Source organism: Protopterus annectens, chromosome 1.part1 (assembly GCF_019279795.1).
Source record: "Protopterus annectens isolate FY-2018-M chromosome 1.part1, PAN1.0, whole genome shotgun sequence".
Classification (NCBI taxonomy): Eukaryota; Metazoa; Chordata; order Ceratodontiformes; family Protopteridae; genus Protopterus; species Protopterus annectens.
The window spans coordinates 965140664-965156999 of NC_056726.1; the positions used below are offsets into that span (position 1 = coordinate 965140664).

Here is a 16336-nt window from a genome sequence, read left to right on the forward strand (position 1 = left end):
AGGAATATATATTTTGAGGGGGGTGTTCTGACAACTTCTTACCTTTCAAAACTGGTTAGAAAAAAATCGTCACATCCCAAATCAAGTCTGTTTATATTACAATACAAACACTGCATCGAATTTCGTTCAAATTAATTTTGTTACTTTAAGCTACTACTCCTTTATTTACGAAAATACCCAACATGTTGGGACAGTCACCTGATGTAAGAACTGTAGTGCTGTTTACTCGGAATCACTGCAGGTGCACCCGTCTGATTTTGTGGACTCGGCTGGGGTCGTGGTACGCTTCCACTGGCTCTTACATAAGACGCCACACCAGGTATCCATTTTCTTATAAATATGTACAGAGAAGAAGAAATGACAAGAAAGATAAAGACAGCAAGCCCCGACTGGCCAGGTTAAATGTGTGCCCTTTTAAAGTCATCAAAGCCAAAACAATTCAATTCCCACACAAGAACAACAGAACGAAGTTACAGTAATGGGGTTAAAATCATGAACACAAACATGATTACAAATTACTACACCTCTAGAAACAGCACTGTGTGTGTGAATGGGGGGTGAATGAGACTTGGTGATGTGTCTCTAGCTGGATTTTTCAACTTTTAGGGTGGGTGTTTAAAACAGCTGCGGAGAAGGTCCACATCAGTTCACCACAACGCCCCTTCATTAAATCGAAAGCAAGTCGAGGCACTTCAAGTGACAAGTTTCTGCTCCGATGTTTCAGCCTCACCCTTACATCAGGGCGGCAGGTGTATATGTACCTGTCGTGGAAACATGTCTCAACTTGACGAATGGAGGTGGTAGCGAAGTTCTGCCACTGTCCTCTCCTTAAGAAACACACACAGTTACGCAGTAAGCAGCACCTGGAAAAAAACTTTGCCACTTCCACTCAACAGATGTAAGGCTGGAAACTTTAAGAAAGTAACCTGTAGATCGGCAACAAAAGCTAACAACCATCACCTTAAGCTCAGAGTAAATCCAAGGGGATAACAGACATCAGAAAATATCTGTGATGCTAGTTAGGGCGGATCTTTACGACAGCCTAAGCGCTCCCTTGGTACAAACCACAGAACAAACAGAATATAATAGCATTATTCCAGATCAACACACCGGTCCAACTGGACTCAGGAAAAGTAACCGGTAAGATCACTTACTTGCCGTGCTCGGGCTGTGCCATCCTGGTCGGTCGAACTGGACTTTCTAGTTGGGACAGTAAATCCGATCTGGCCCTGTGTGTAGGAGAATAATTGAGAAGGTTGTGCGAAAGAGAGACAGGAATACCCACAGTGCACAAAACGGGTTCTGTAAGCTTTTCTCGCTTTTTGAGGTTTAGCACTGCCTGCGAAAACAGTACCTGTTCAGGGAAGGCCGTGATTGGCTGGCCTGTGTGAGTTAGGGCGGGTCTTTGGTAGCAAGAGGCGGCCGTCCTTCTTTGTGAATGGCTAAAGCTAAATGCACGTAGCAAAGGTGTTCTGCAGAATTCTGAAGAAGAAAGACTGACAGAATTAAGAAAGAGAGAGCTCCAGAGGTTGTCTAAGTCTGTTACTAGCACGACACTTAAGTGCTTACAATACTGTATGGTAACACTGCAGGGTTCCACTGTCAGATCAAACTCTCTTCCAGTGATACAGACTGAGCAGATTGCGAACGATTTCCAACATTAATACACACCTGTACTACACCTGTATTGCACCTGCTACCATCCTGGCTTCGACACAGTACTCCAAGCACGGACATACCTTTTTAGCTGCATGGCTGGAGTGTTAGACTATAGTCCTAACAGAAATCTTTTGGGAACTTATAGGAAAAGTACCTGCACTGGTTGATTGCATTCTTATTTCTAAACAAAGCAGAAGTAACATATTTGAGTAAATGTCCTACGTGCACTGAAACTGCCTGCCCCACACCAGTAGCATACTGCCACGTACTGATTATTGTGCACCAGCAAGTAGTTTGCGCATTTACCCCCGTAATGTTTTTCTTTTGTTGTAATTTCTTCAGCAAGTGATGTTAACAGAAACTGAACGATAACTATGAGCATATGCGCTACAGACTAATCACGAGCACAGTACTCGCTTTGAAGAAGGTTGTATATTATTTAAAATGCTTCATTACATCCTTTTATATGTCCTACTTTGCTGCCCATCGCATGTGAGGTACTCAAGAACAAACGACTTAAGCAAGCTACTGTTGTTCCAAACAAGGAACTTCATATGAGGTTTGCTACTATGGATATATGGGGGGGGGGGGGTACAACAGATGGTGACCCCGAAGTTACCATACTGAAAATGCGTACGTGTGTGATGGCTATCTTTAAACGTCTGATTAAAATTATGAGGCATAAAGGAGCTTTAGTACTATTCGTAGAAGAAACTTGAGCTATAATTATGTCACCCCTTCTTTTACGTAAGGTCTCTTCATAAGTCACCTGAAACAACGTGAATCCAATAATAAGGATACATTGTTTAAAATTGATAGAGCTGTTTTGAGGGGCCATTGAAGTACAGGTGTGTAGTTATGCTTTAATGATTGATTGCTCACTATGTGATGCATTAGGTAAAATAACCCTTTGTACACGATTTGGTAAAATCCTTAGAGAACAGAGTAACTGTAAAAAATTAAACCGATATTTAAACAGTTTACATTCAATTTCACGCATTGGGCTATTTGTTAAAATGACACACATTCCACCTAAATGATAACTATTCCATTCTTTTCTATACCTACTTCTATTAAATGAAGGCTACAGATTGTTGACTCGTTTGAAACAAGATTGTCATTTAATTTAACTTTGCTGCAACCGAACTAGTCTCAAGAAACACTCTTGCTAATTTACATAGCAGCACGCAAACCTGTCACAGGAAACACTCCCGGTCCACATCAGGACAGGTTTGCTCGCGGCAAAGTGAAATTAAATGATAACCTAGTGACAGTAAATGATTAATTCAGCATCCTCTGCTAGTCTATGCCGACGAGTAGAAAAAGTGCTTACGTTTGTTGCAGTTTCTTAGACTTACCCCTCAAATCTATAGATTTTTGCCTCATATTTTTGGTGTGTTCCTCATAAAAAATGTGTTTTTTTTTTGACAAATTACTGGGATGAGCTAAGGATTAAAGTCACTAAGTAATGACATGAATTTGAATTTCAGACTTCAAATTCTTCAAAAAATGCATGCTAACACAAATCCTAATACTTTAGCAACTTTCTAAGTTTAAAAGAGCAATATTTAAAATGTGCCCCTATTTTTGGGCCTTTGTCCTCCTATAACATTAGGCTTTGTCCAGATTTCTTGTGCTAAGAAATTGAGAGGTATGCATACCTCTCAACCTCTTAGAGCAAGAAATAGTTTCATAGAACCTAATATATTAGTACTAAGCTAACTGCTCTTGCGAGCCATTTTAAGCCTAGCCAATTATTCCTTGTGAGTCTCAAACCCTGCACTTTGTGTTTGTAAGGCAAACACCTTAACCATTAGATCACCCTCCCAACCCAAATCTGGAAAAAGTCATAAATAACAGGGGACAAAGTCCCCAAAATAGGGCCAATTTTTAAATACTGCTCTTACAAACTTAGAAAGTTGATAGAACGTGTTGCGCATTAGCATGGATTTTATGAAGAGTATGAAGTCAGAAACTCAAATGTCTATCATTATTTTCTAACCTGAATCTTTAATGAGTTGCCACTAATTTGCCAGAAAACCACAATTTTATGAAAAACAGACTAAAAATATGAGTCAAAAACGTGGATATTCTGAGAAAATCTGAACAGTTGAGAATTATGCTGTGGCCTAGATCAAAACAGATGGGGACAGTGGAATTGTTGAAATTTTTAAAGCACAGTAAGATTAAAAGAACCAGGGTCCCAGCAGAACTGGGAAATGTCATGTGAAATAATACAGCACTGCTAGTTGTTCATATATAACATACTTGCCTTTATAAAAACATAGTGTAAGAGTTTTATTTCTATGTCATGTCATAGTTTATATTCTGGTACAGTCAATGCAGTGAAGCAGAGTCCTGCACTCCTAGGATTCCACTTTCACAGCAGATGTTTGAAATCATGCACATTACGGGTGCATTTCAGAGGTGCTGTCTTGCTGATGATATGTTAAACTGAGGTCATTTGCACTAATGTTAGTGGATGTTAAAGTCACTGTGGCACCTAGCAGAAGAGAAGCACTGGTAACATGGGGAGTGCATAACGTACGTAAATTCAAGAAACAGAATCATTAAATTTTGCAGAAAAACAAATCAAAAATAAAAAAAACTGCAATACTAGCAGCCTGAAGTAGGATTCCTACACTAAGACCAGTTCTCAAAATATTGTTTAATTCCACAGTAAAAAAAAAACAATTTGTTTTGTGCTTTCATCATATGAAATGCAGGACTTCATCAGAATAAAAAAATCAGATCAATCCCTCCCCTTTTATAACAACTCCAGCTTGAAGCTTGATTAATCAGCCTATTAAACAATGAACCACTTGTATTTAAAGAAACAACATAGTCGAATACAATGTTGTACTGCACTTACTCTGAATTCAGTTCAGAATATACCAATCATTATAGGTTATTGTAATCCAATGAAAATTATTAAAACCTTTTAATAATAAATTAATAAAAAAATTCTATAATTAATAAATGTAAAATTCAAAATGTAAAGTACATGAGGTGTCACTCAACTACAGACCTCATATATAATAGAGGTTGTAAGGAAATCAATTAATTTAGTCCAGGTTCATGAAAAGCATGAAGTCTAAGTTGCCATTTAACCTTTTTCACCTCTAAATTAACTTTCACACCACCTCTTCTAGGATTGTATTTCATCTGTTCTAATATTCCAAACTGAAATTTCCTATAATTTGCACATGTTTTGGAATGCTTGAAAAGTGCTTTGTTTTCATTTCTCTTCCCTGTTTCATAATTGTGCTAGAATGATGGTCAACATGAGCACTTGGCAAGATAAATGACTTCTTTGGACTGACAGTTGCTTTTGCAAAATTCTACAGAAGAATGGATATAATTATCTAAATCCAAGGTTTTAATCTCTAAGATGTAGGTACATTGTGCAGAAGCTCCACATCTAACTGTCCCACTTTTTTGAGAACCCTATACCCTGATGTCCTTTTGAACCATTCCTTTAAATTGTGCCATGTGTTATAAGCAAATTGCGGTACAGGTCCCAATACATTGATTTAATTTTAGGATATTCCAATTCCCTTTGATAATATCCCTAATTTGTCTCACTTCGGGGCAAAGTTGGAACACCATCGTCCTTTCATACTAATTTCCTTTTGTGAGCTGTCCTTCTGTTCCTTAACCTAACCCTAACAGGGGGTTGTACTTGACACTCCATTGCCAATGAACATAGTTTCTAATATCTTTCATCAATTGCTGGGGTTAACCTTTAGCAGTAAACATGTCCACTACAACATCTAATTTGTGTGGAATATCTTCTAGGTGTGATGTCATCCTTGCGATGTGAATACACTGCCCCTTAACCAGACCTTTCTTTTAGCTAAGGGAGTGACTAGGATGACTACTAGTAAAATCTAAGTAAGAATTACTAAAGGTGGACTTCCTGAAAACTGTCAACTTAAACCCATTGTTGGTGTAAGCAATCAAAATATCTAAGTAATTTATTTTGTTACTCCCAAAACTGTAGGTGAACTTTAAAAAGCTAGATGAGTGATTAAGGTAATCAATGAAAGAAGGTATACTTTCTTTCAGTCTTCCCCATAAAATAAAACAAATATGTCATCGAAAAATCGAACATAAAATTTGATGTTAACAAAGAATGCTAAATTAAATACGCAATTTGTTTCCCAATCCAGTAATACTAAATTAGCATAAATGGGGGCACATGAAGCTCCTATAGCCACCCCTTTATTTTGTTTGTATAATTCTCCCTCAAAAAAGATTTAGTTGTGATCAAGTACAATAGGCATTAATTCTACCAATAAATGTACCTTGTCATTAAAAAATGAAATATACCTCGATATACTATTGTGAAAATGTTCAAGTCCTTCGTCCTTGGGAATACTTGTAAATAAATCAACTAGATTAATAGTTAAAACATGAATTCCTTTTCTCAAAGTTCTTCCTTTGACCTTCCCAGAAAGTCCCAGGAATCATTAATTAAATGAGGTACTACCTGGTACACTGCTTTAAGCCACCTGTCAATTCAAACTCTTATAGAATGTGTTTTAGACCCTTGTGCCACAATGATTGGGCTAAAAGGGACCTTAAATGGATGTATCGACTTCCTAGTTTTCTTATTAGTATTACTCATCCTAATTATAACATCATTAATTCAGTACCATTTTAAACCCGTGTTGTTGTTTTAACCACTTCTTTTAAGACCTGCATCTAACTAACCATCTCCACAATGTAACATTTCCATATGTATTGCAAAGTCTCTACATTTTGCATAGGACTTAAACAAGCATTTCTTGTAATATGATTCAAAAGACATTTACATCTGCTTACAAACATCATATATTTCAGAAACAGAAAACAATATAATCCAAATTATCTTTTTCTTTATCAGTTCCAAAATTGTTTAAGACATCATTATTCAAGGCTACTGCATTGGTGGGTATAGGGGATGGTTTCCTTGACAGACGTGCAGTTCCTTGGAAGATGTCACTGCATGTTGGACTGTTTCTCCTCCTCTTCTCAAGCAATTCATGTTATGAACTGGGTTATGTTTATGTGTATATTTGTGTTTAATATCTTAAAAGAAAAAAGAAAAGGTGAAGTCAATCCTATGCTATTTTATCCTTCCTACCATTTAAGCATAATTCTTAATTAAATTCCATTTCTCAACCTCAAAAAAAAAAAAACAGTAAACATATTGTAGCATCTCCTCCTCTGGGTTAGTAATCAAGGAGCCTGAATCTTCACCATTAACACTGGCGAGGGACATTTACTTGGAGTAAAGATAGATACACACAGTATTTCCAGATGCAGCTCTCTGCATCAAGCACAATTTCCTTTAAAAGCAAACAGGAAACACCCTGAGCCTGGGGTCTGAGTTTCCCTCTCGCTCTCTCTCTCTCCAGACCCCCAATAAGACTCCCCACTGGCACAACTGTAGAGTTGAGTCCTCAGCAGTGTGTCCAAGCCAAATTCATAGCCCTCCAACACCCTGTCTGTGAAACCAGTGCTATGTGTCCGTGCTCCAATTAGCTGACGCACACACTATTTGAGATTTTATTTACACACACACACACACACACTCACACACACAAGGCTGGCATAGATTTACTCGCTCTGCTACCCTTTGCCCAGACTATAAGGGAGTTACTGCCACCAGACACTCCAAAGTCAGCTACTCTAAGGCTCTTACAAGGGTACCCAATTACACTGAGTGAAATTAATATTAACACAAATAATAGTGTTTGACCACTTGAGGCAATGTTCTCAACAGTGACCATAGTGTCAACAAATAAATATAAGTACTCTAAAAGGTTAAATATTCTCTAAAGGATGAGCCACAATGAGAAGTTTAAAGATATTTAATAATAAATAATAAAAGAATATGAAAATACTAAATATCTATTTAAAATAAACACCAGAGTTTCAATCACAAGAAATATTAAAATAACACAGATGAATAGAATAACACAGATACAGAAAAACAGTATTTAACTAATCTGACTATATTTTCCTGACTGATCTAAATAATTACTATTCCCTGGTTTACTTACTAGAGCAAGGCAAGATGAAGTGGGTGAGAGATCCTTCTATATCAGGTTCCAAAAAATAACAGACTGATCTGAGACTTCTGTCTCATCTGTTATTAAAACATCATTTTAGTCCTGAATTGTAGAATTATATGACACACATCAGGCCATCTGACTCTGGTTCCCATACTACCATCTTTACTAGAAATTAAACCAGAATTTAGCACATATTTAGCACATATGTGTTACCATACACACAGATAGAGCTTTGCTGAGATGAGTTATAGCATCTGGAAGTCATAAAACAATTTCAAACTTCCACCCTTCCAGAGTAGCAATTAATTTACCCCTAGGACAATACAGAAGGCTTCCTACTACAGACTTTTTGTCTCTGGCTGCATTGAAACCTGTGAGATATAATCTTTATGGATTATAGCAAGTAATGTAATTTCAAACTATTTTTCAAAGTTAGCTGGACTAAGATTAATCTCTTCTCTTCCGGTATTCTCTGTTACAATGTATTCATTTCAAAAGTTACCATACAGTCTGACATACAGGTACACTTCTTTTTCTGTCTAACAGGACCCACTGTTGGTATATTTTTCAACACAAGCAACCTTACAAATACATTTTCAACACAAACATCTGTACAAATCAGTTTGATATACAAATGACAAATAATTCTTTACAAAACTCCAGCTAGCTATGCTGGCATATGTTACACATCCACTGCCCTACTTCTTCTGGCATAGCTGGCAATACCTCACACTGTCACACATAATATGCAGAATGACATTTAAAATCAGTAAAACATTTTGTTCATAACTATCTACTATGGCTATAACTATGTTATATTAAACTTTTAAATGCATCTTCTAAAATATTCTCACCAGTCAATTCTAAGCTAACATCGAAGAAATTACATACTACCAATGTCTCCTTAACATTACAAATGCTACTTCATTGTACACATAATTAACCATCCTACTAGGGGACCAAATACTCTTTATCGTGTCTTCACAAATATGGCCCCTTCTCATAAAGCTCAATTTGTATTATCTTAATGCACTAAATAGCATCATAATCAGTGACATTTTTTGAGATCTTTAGAAAATGGTAGGAGCAAACTACATAGGAAAACATGGAAATTGTAGGAACAATACATACAGGGGAGGAATGAGGTTTAAAAGGCAGGAAGACTTAAATGACATATGTAATGTTTCAAAATGACTGGATAGAGTATACGTGATGTATAATGTTTGCAACTGGGAATATGTCAGTATGGTTTGTGATATAAAATGTTTGCGAATAGGATTGTGTCAGTGTGGTTTGTTTTCATTTGTATAAATGTACAATTGCTTATGCAGTAAGTGGTAGTTTAATAAAGATGCTGCTTGTTTAAAAAAGTAAAAAAAGTCAGGAATTGAATAATTTATGTAATGTTGCTTAAGTTATATGATATATAGCAATATATGTGAAGTGAAATGTTTGTTATGTTAATTATAGTGTGATTACTTTTATATGAATGTAAATTTGTCTATGTCACAAGTAATAATTCAAATAAATTGTTTGGATAACATAAATCAGTGAAAATTTTCATTAAAACATGTGGCACTTCCCTGAAAATACATATCTGTTTAAGAACTTCTTAAAACCCAATCTATCACATTTGCATTTAAGGACTTCTTAAAAACAAATCTTCAATGACTTGATCTAAATAAATTCTGCTGTAATCCTCCTCCCGCAGACTGCATTGCTAAAGCTACCACCTGTGCCTTTGTCTTCTACTCCCATTTGAATAGTTGTATGGATAAGGTAGTTTCTACCTGCACCTAGTATAAAGAGAAATTTACATCTGAACCCCTGTGGTAGAATACCCATATAAATAAAATGCACAACAACAGAAATAAACTATTTAATGCTTATTAAGAGGTCTCATTCTACCCACCTTAAGAGCACATCTAAGGAACATAAGAACTAGTGAAGAGTTTAGGTTTATTAGGGTGCTCAAAGCTGAATATGAGCTTAAATAGTCACTGAAACCATAAATTACTACTTTTTTTCTTCCTATGTCAGGAAGTTAAGAATTAAAAAAACACCATAATTTGGAGCTGATCTACAGTAATAATACACACAGTAAAGAACAATTTCCCTTAAGAGCACACAGAGATCACAGTCAGTCTGGGGCTGGTGTCTCCTTTTCTCTCCAGATCCCTAATAAGACTCCCCACTGGCACAGCTACAGGGTCCAGATCTTAGCCTAGTGGTCAAGCTAAAACCTCCAGCACCCTCTCTGTCTAACCAGTGCTTCATGTCCCTGCCCAAGTAGCTGACACACACACGCGCGCGCACACACACACACACACACACACACACACACACACGCACACGCACACACCTTGAGACATGAGTTATATACAAACATACAAACACTCCTGGTGAAGGCTGGCACAGGTTCTCCAGCCATGCCCCTTCTCTCCAGACCATAATGTAGAAGTCACTGCCACCAACCACTATTATCAGCTACTATAAGGCTCTTCCCAAAGGGTGACTAATTTCACTGTGCAATATTACTGTTATCCAAATAGTAAGTGTGACCCAGGGCTAAAGCTATTGGAGTGGCTTGGACAGTATCACCAAATACATGTAATGTACTCTAAGAGCTTAAATTACCTTTACACAAAACAGCCACAGTTGAAAGATTTAAAAATATTTAATAATACATAATCAAAACACAAGACAATACTTATTACTTCAACACAATGATATTACAAAGTTCAAAGATCACAGGAAAATGCTTTGAAATAATATTGTAGAATAGTCTGACATAAATATAGAAATCAGCTAGACTAACGTGGCTATTTCTATCTATCTCTAAGAGAAATCACTGTTCTAAATAAATATCTTACTTAAAGAAGAAAGGCAGAGTGCTGGTGAGTTGACGTGTTCAGGTTCAAACAAAATCCAAAATGCTTAATTCTCTCTCTCTCTGAGGAAGTCTTAAATTGATAACAGAGTACAGCTGAGTCATTTCACATTACACAATTCTTGAATCTTCTCTGATTTAGTTTCCCAGGCTCACAGAACTTAAAATTTTAACATTTCTTTGATATTACAGCTGCCAGGAAACCACAGCAATAAAAGACACTTTACTTGTAAAACCTTAGTAATTATCCCTTAAGTTAAGACAATAGAAAGAAGTTGCTGGTCCAGACATCCTGTCTCCAAGCTTAAGATCAAACAGTCATACAATGCTTGACTTATCAGCTTTCTTCCAGCAGAGTGCACTGTGGTTACATTTTTGAAGCTCAGTACAACATGTAGTTTAATCATAACATATAGTTATCTTTACATTTGTAAACCAAGCCTGTGGATTATATTAATATTCTACAATATTATTTCAAAGCATTTTCCTGTGATCTTTGAACTTTGTAATGTCATTGTGTTGAAGTAATAAGTATTGTCTTGTGTTTTGATTATGTATTATTAAATATTTTTAAACCTTTCAACTGTGGCTGTTTTGTGTAAAGGTAATTTAAGCTCTTAGAGTACATTACATGTATTTGGTGATACTGTCCAAGCCACTCCAATAGCTTTAGCCCTGGGTCACACTTACTATTTGGATAACAGTAATATTGCACAGTGAAATTAGTCACCCTTTGGGAAGAGCCTTATAGTAGCTGATATTAGTGGTTGATGGCAGTGATGTCTACCTTATAGCCTGGAGAGAAGGGGGCATGGCTGGAGAACCTGTGCCAGCCTTCCCCAGGAGTGTTTGTGTGTTTGTATATAACTCATGTCTCAAGGTGTGTGTGTGTCTGTGCGTGTGTGTGTGTGTGTGTGTGTGTGTATGTGTGTGTGTCAGCTACTTGGGCAGGGACACGAAGCACTGGTTAGACAATGAGGGTGCTGGAGGTTTTAGCTTGACCACTAGGCTAAGATCTGGACCCTGTAGCTGTGCCAGTGGGGAGTCTTATTAGGGATCTGGAGAGAAAAGGAGACACCAGCCCCAGACTGACTGTGATCTCTGTGTGCTCTTAAGGGAAATTGTACTTTACTGTGTGTATTATTACTGTAGATCAGCTCCACTTTATGGTGTTTTTTTAATTCTTAACTTCCTGACATAGGAAGAAAAAAAGTAGTAATTTATGGTTTCAGTGACTATTTAAGCTCATATTCAGCTTTGAGCACCCTAATAAACCTAAACTCTTTACTAGTTCTTAGGTTCCTTAGATGTGCTCTTAAGGTGGGTAAATTTTTTTTCTGCTTTTACTGTACTTGTGTTTCTACCTACTTTTTTTACTTTTGCATCATCTTAAAAGTACTCAATTGTATTTATTACTGCTTGGTGTAACTCATTCTAAACATTTTGGTTTAAACACTTGGGCTTCAGACCAGTTGTTTTGCACTGAGAGGGTTTGTGGTCTGCACTGTAGTGGCAGAACAGGTAGCTTACATCCTTCTAGGTTGAGAACTGCTGATTGAGGGCTCAGTGTTTGTTATTCTAAAAGTGTATTAATTCTGGTTTAAGCACTTGGGCTTTCATGCCAGTTATTTTACATTAAGAGGGTTTGTGGTCTGCACTCTTGTGGGAGGAGAGGCTGGACTCTGCCCTTCTGAGCTGGGAATTTCTGTTTGAAGGCTTATAGTGCATGCATATCTGAACTGCTTCTTACTGAAGTTGGTGCGCCTTGTTTGCTATGGCATAGACTGGATTCGGGCCTGCTGGATCTAGCTTTGTTTGTGTAACTTGAGCACTAATCCAGGCATTCTCTAAAGTATTCAATTGTATTTATTACTGCTTGGTAGTAACTTGATTAAAGCGTAGCTATCACTCTAAGTCTTTTGGATTAAGCACTTGGGCTTCAGACCAGTTGTTTTACATTAGGAAGGTTTGTGGCATGCACTGTGGTGGCAGGACAGGTAGCTTTCATCCTTCTAAGTTGGGAACTGCTGACTGAGAGCCCAGTGTCTGTTATTCTTAAAGTGTATTAGTTCTGGTTTAAGCACTTGGGCTTCAGGTCAGTTATTTTACATTAAGAAGGTTTGTGGTCTGCACTCTTGTGGGAGAAGAGGCTGGACTCTGCCCTTCTGAGCTGGGAATTTCTGGTTAAAGGTTTATAGTGCCTGAATATTTGAACTGTATCTTACTAAAATTGGTACACCTTGTTTGCTGTAGCATAGACTAGATCCAGGCCTGCTGAATCTAGCTTTGTTTATATGTTTGTTGTTTGTTTTCTTGTTATTTCCCTGGAACGCTAATTCCACCTAATACGCGGCTTCTCAGCACTTCTGTGGATCACTAGTGATATCTGCATTGCTTACTGTACTTATTTCCTTGTTTCACTTGAAAGAAAGTTACTGTTTGTCGTTTTTGCATTTAAGTTACCTGTAACACATTGCACTTAAGTTACCTGGCACTTGCTCACTAAAGCAATTATATAAGTCAGCACTAAAAATTAAAAGCACTACACCCTCACTCCCCAGTGGCCCTGGTTTTCAATTATTAAGGAATTCCCAATATTATTCTAGCATGTCCAATGGTCAGTTGTCAATCTCCTCTCCGGTCCAGCTGGTGAATCTGGGAATCTTGAGGCAATGTTACAACTGCCTCATGTACACAGACAACCCTCTCCTCCTCCCAACAAATTCCAACACATGTGAGAGATGCAACCATATAGCCAAACTGGAGGCTAAGCTCTCTCAACTCAGTACTGGCATAACCAGTCAGGAGGAGAAGGAAACCACACTCACTACAATTCCAGTCTCACATAGACCTACCACGACAGCAAACCAAGCACATAATCACACAAAATCATACTCGGAGGCTCTAAATAAAGATCTGCCGAAGCAGCAGAGACCTCCAAAGCAGACACCCAAGCAGCCGCTACCCCAAAACAAAACACGTGCAACACATATCTCACAAAGCCAGTGTGCCAAACAGTCACAGCCCTTAAAACTAAACAACACACCTGATACATTGTAATAGGTGACTCTATCATCAGGCACACTGATGTCCCGCTCACCAGGCTGAACAAGGAGAGGGTCATGGTGAGCAGCCTGTCAGGCGCTAGGATCCGCCACATAACACAAGCCCTCAGGTCACTCCAAGGCAAGTACAAATATGACTCAGTCATTGTCCATGCTGGTGTGAATGACCTGAGACGTACCTCCCTGGACTACATGAAAAGAGACATAAAGGAGCTCTCTGAGCATGTAGCCCAGGCTGGTATGACCCTGACCTTGAGCAGCATCTTACCCTCACCAAGAATGATGCCACAATATGAAGACAAGATGATCAATTTCAACAATTGGCTTAAGTACTGGTGTCATTCAAAGAGGATCCAATGCCTGTCAGCTTGGGATGATATGCTCGACAAGCCACGATGCTTCGCTAGGGACGGCTTGCACCTGTCAACCCTGGGCTTTCAGATATTGGCAAAGGCTCTTGCTACCCCCATAGTGCCTTTTTTAGGCAAGGCTCAAAAGACAAACCCACTTCCATAGGTATCACAAGGGATAAGAAACTAAGAGTAATGCTACTCAACACCAGAAGTCTAAACCACAAGATGCACTTTTCGAAACTCTCCTTAGCATGGAGAACATCGATATCTGTGCAGTAACAGAAACCTGGTTCAGGGCTCCCGAGAGCACCCCAGCACTACCAGATTATACCTCATACCATGCTTTTCGCCCCAAAACTTGGACGAACCACAAAGGAGGAGTATCGATATTCATCAAAGATACCCACACCTCCAGGTTGGTGGCAAAGCACAAGCATCAGAGACTATCCATGTGCAACTAACAGTGGGTAAAACTGCCTTCCAGTTTATAGCCTGCTACAGACCACCCTCCCAAACCCAGGAACCCCACTCGGCCTTCCTGAGAACACTGGAAAATATGAAGGTCTCTCCAAACACCATTATATTGGGTGACTTCAACTACCCAAACATAGACTGGGAGCATTACTCTAGCTCCAACACCCTAGCCCAAAGGTTCCTAGAATTTATAAACTCAAATGCTATGGAACAACTTGTTACCACTCCCACAAGAGGGGAAAACATACTGGACCTGATCATCACCAACATGGGGACTCTATGCTCCAGACCAGAAGTGTATCCCTCACTGGTAAGATCAGACCATAAACTAATCTCACTGGATATTCACATCCCGACCCCACCCCCTGCCCAGAAAACCACAGTGAAAAACTCCTCAAAACTGAGGTGGAATCCTTCAAAGCCCCCGGGCCTGTGGAAAATATGGCCCAGACCGCGGAATCCTTTACAAACGCATTCTATGAACACCTTCAGGAATGCATGGATCATGCGATCCCAAATAAAACCAAGACCCAATCCTCCAAAGGCAGACGTCCTGTCTGGTGGACCCCAGCCATAAACAAACTATACAATAGAAGGAGGAAGCTACTAAATGATAGAGCAAAATCCCAAAAAGGGAAGGCATCACTGATCAGTATTAGCAAAAAACTACGGGCACACATAAAATTGTCTAAGGCCAGCTTCGAGAGAAAAATTGCACAGGACACTAAGGATAATCACAAGGCTTTCTTTAGTTATGTTAGGAACCTGGGTGGTAATTCCCAGATATGCTCAGAATTAGTCCAAAATGACAAAAAATACACTGAACCCACAGACATTGCCAACATCCTAGCTGACAGGTTCAGCGCAAACTCCCCCCCCCACCAAAAGGGCAAATATCTATCCCAGCAGAGTACTGCCCCCCTGACATCTCAGATGCTCAGGTAAGAGCCGCCTTCTCCAAAGCAAAAAACACAGCATCAATGGGACCAGATGGTGTCCCGGGCAGCATCCTACATGAACTCCAAGAAGAGCTAAACCCAAACATAAAACTACTGTAAAATCTCAGCCTTACTACAGGATATGTGCCCAAAGAGTGGCGTACAGCAACAGTGGTCCCTCTCCATAAAGGTGGTGCCTCAACGGATCCTGGAAACTATCGCCCCATAAGCCTGACTAGCTTGGTCTGCAAAGCTATGGAAAGGATCATCATGGACCTCATAAATAAAGATATTGGGGACCTACAAACACTGGATCCTACCCAGTTCGGCTTTGTTAAGGGCAGATCCTGCCTCTTAAACCTGGTTGATTTCTTTGAAACAGTCACCAAGGCCATTGACGAGGGGAAGGTGGTCCACACAGCCTACCTGGACCTCGCAAAAGCCTTCGATACAATACCCCACTCGGGCATTATAGATAAGCTCACCAGCTTAAATATAAACCCCTATGTCACTAGATGGATTGCAAACTGGCTCAAGGACAGAACCCACATGGTTAGAATTGCTGGAACCATGTCAGACTCCAAATCAGTTACAAGTGGTGTCCCACAAGGCTCAGTCCTGGGACCTCTCTTGTTCGGTATATATTTCTCGGCAGTACAGGCCAACACGGAAGGACTGTGGCTGACCAAGTTTGCAGATGACTGTAAACTGGGCGCCATAATCGACTCTCCAGCCGACACAAGCATCCTCTAAAAGGGCCTCATAGAAACAGACAACTGGTGCCAGAGCCATGGCCTCAAGCTAAATGCCAAAAAGTGTATAGTCATCCCCTTTGGCAAAAACAAAGTGCCCACAGATTACCACATAGGTGGTAATCCATTAAGTACAGAAGAAG

General features: G+C 39.1%; 1 protein-coding gene across 4 annotated transcripts in view; it reads right to left on the reverse strand.

The window, feature by feature from the left end:
• The window catches only part of GRHL1 (grainyhead like transcription factor 1), a 256619-nt gene extending 255310 nt beyond the window's left edge, over positions 1-1309 (reverse strand). For 2 of the 4 annotated variants that reach the window (XM_044079256.1, XM_044079248.1), the window contains exons 1-2: positions 1155-1309; positions 199-330 (exon numbers count right to left, since the gene is read on the reverse strand). In XM_044079256.1, the coding sequence (XP_043935191.1) occupies positions 199-330; positions 1155-1177 (155 nt within the window). In that variant the 5' untranslated portion in view covers positions 1178-1309. Of the gene's footprint in view, positions 1-198; positions 331-960; positions 1071-1154 lie in introns of those variants that run through there. The other 2 variants (XM_044079264.1, XM_044079271.1) reach the window with 2 other exon arrangements.
• Between the last annotated feature and the right edge of the window lie 15027 nt (positions 1310-16336).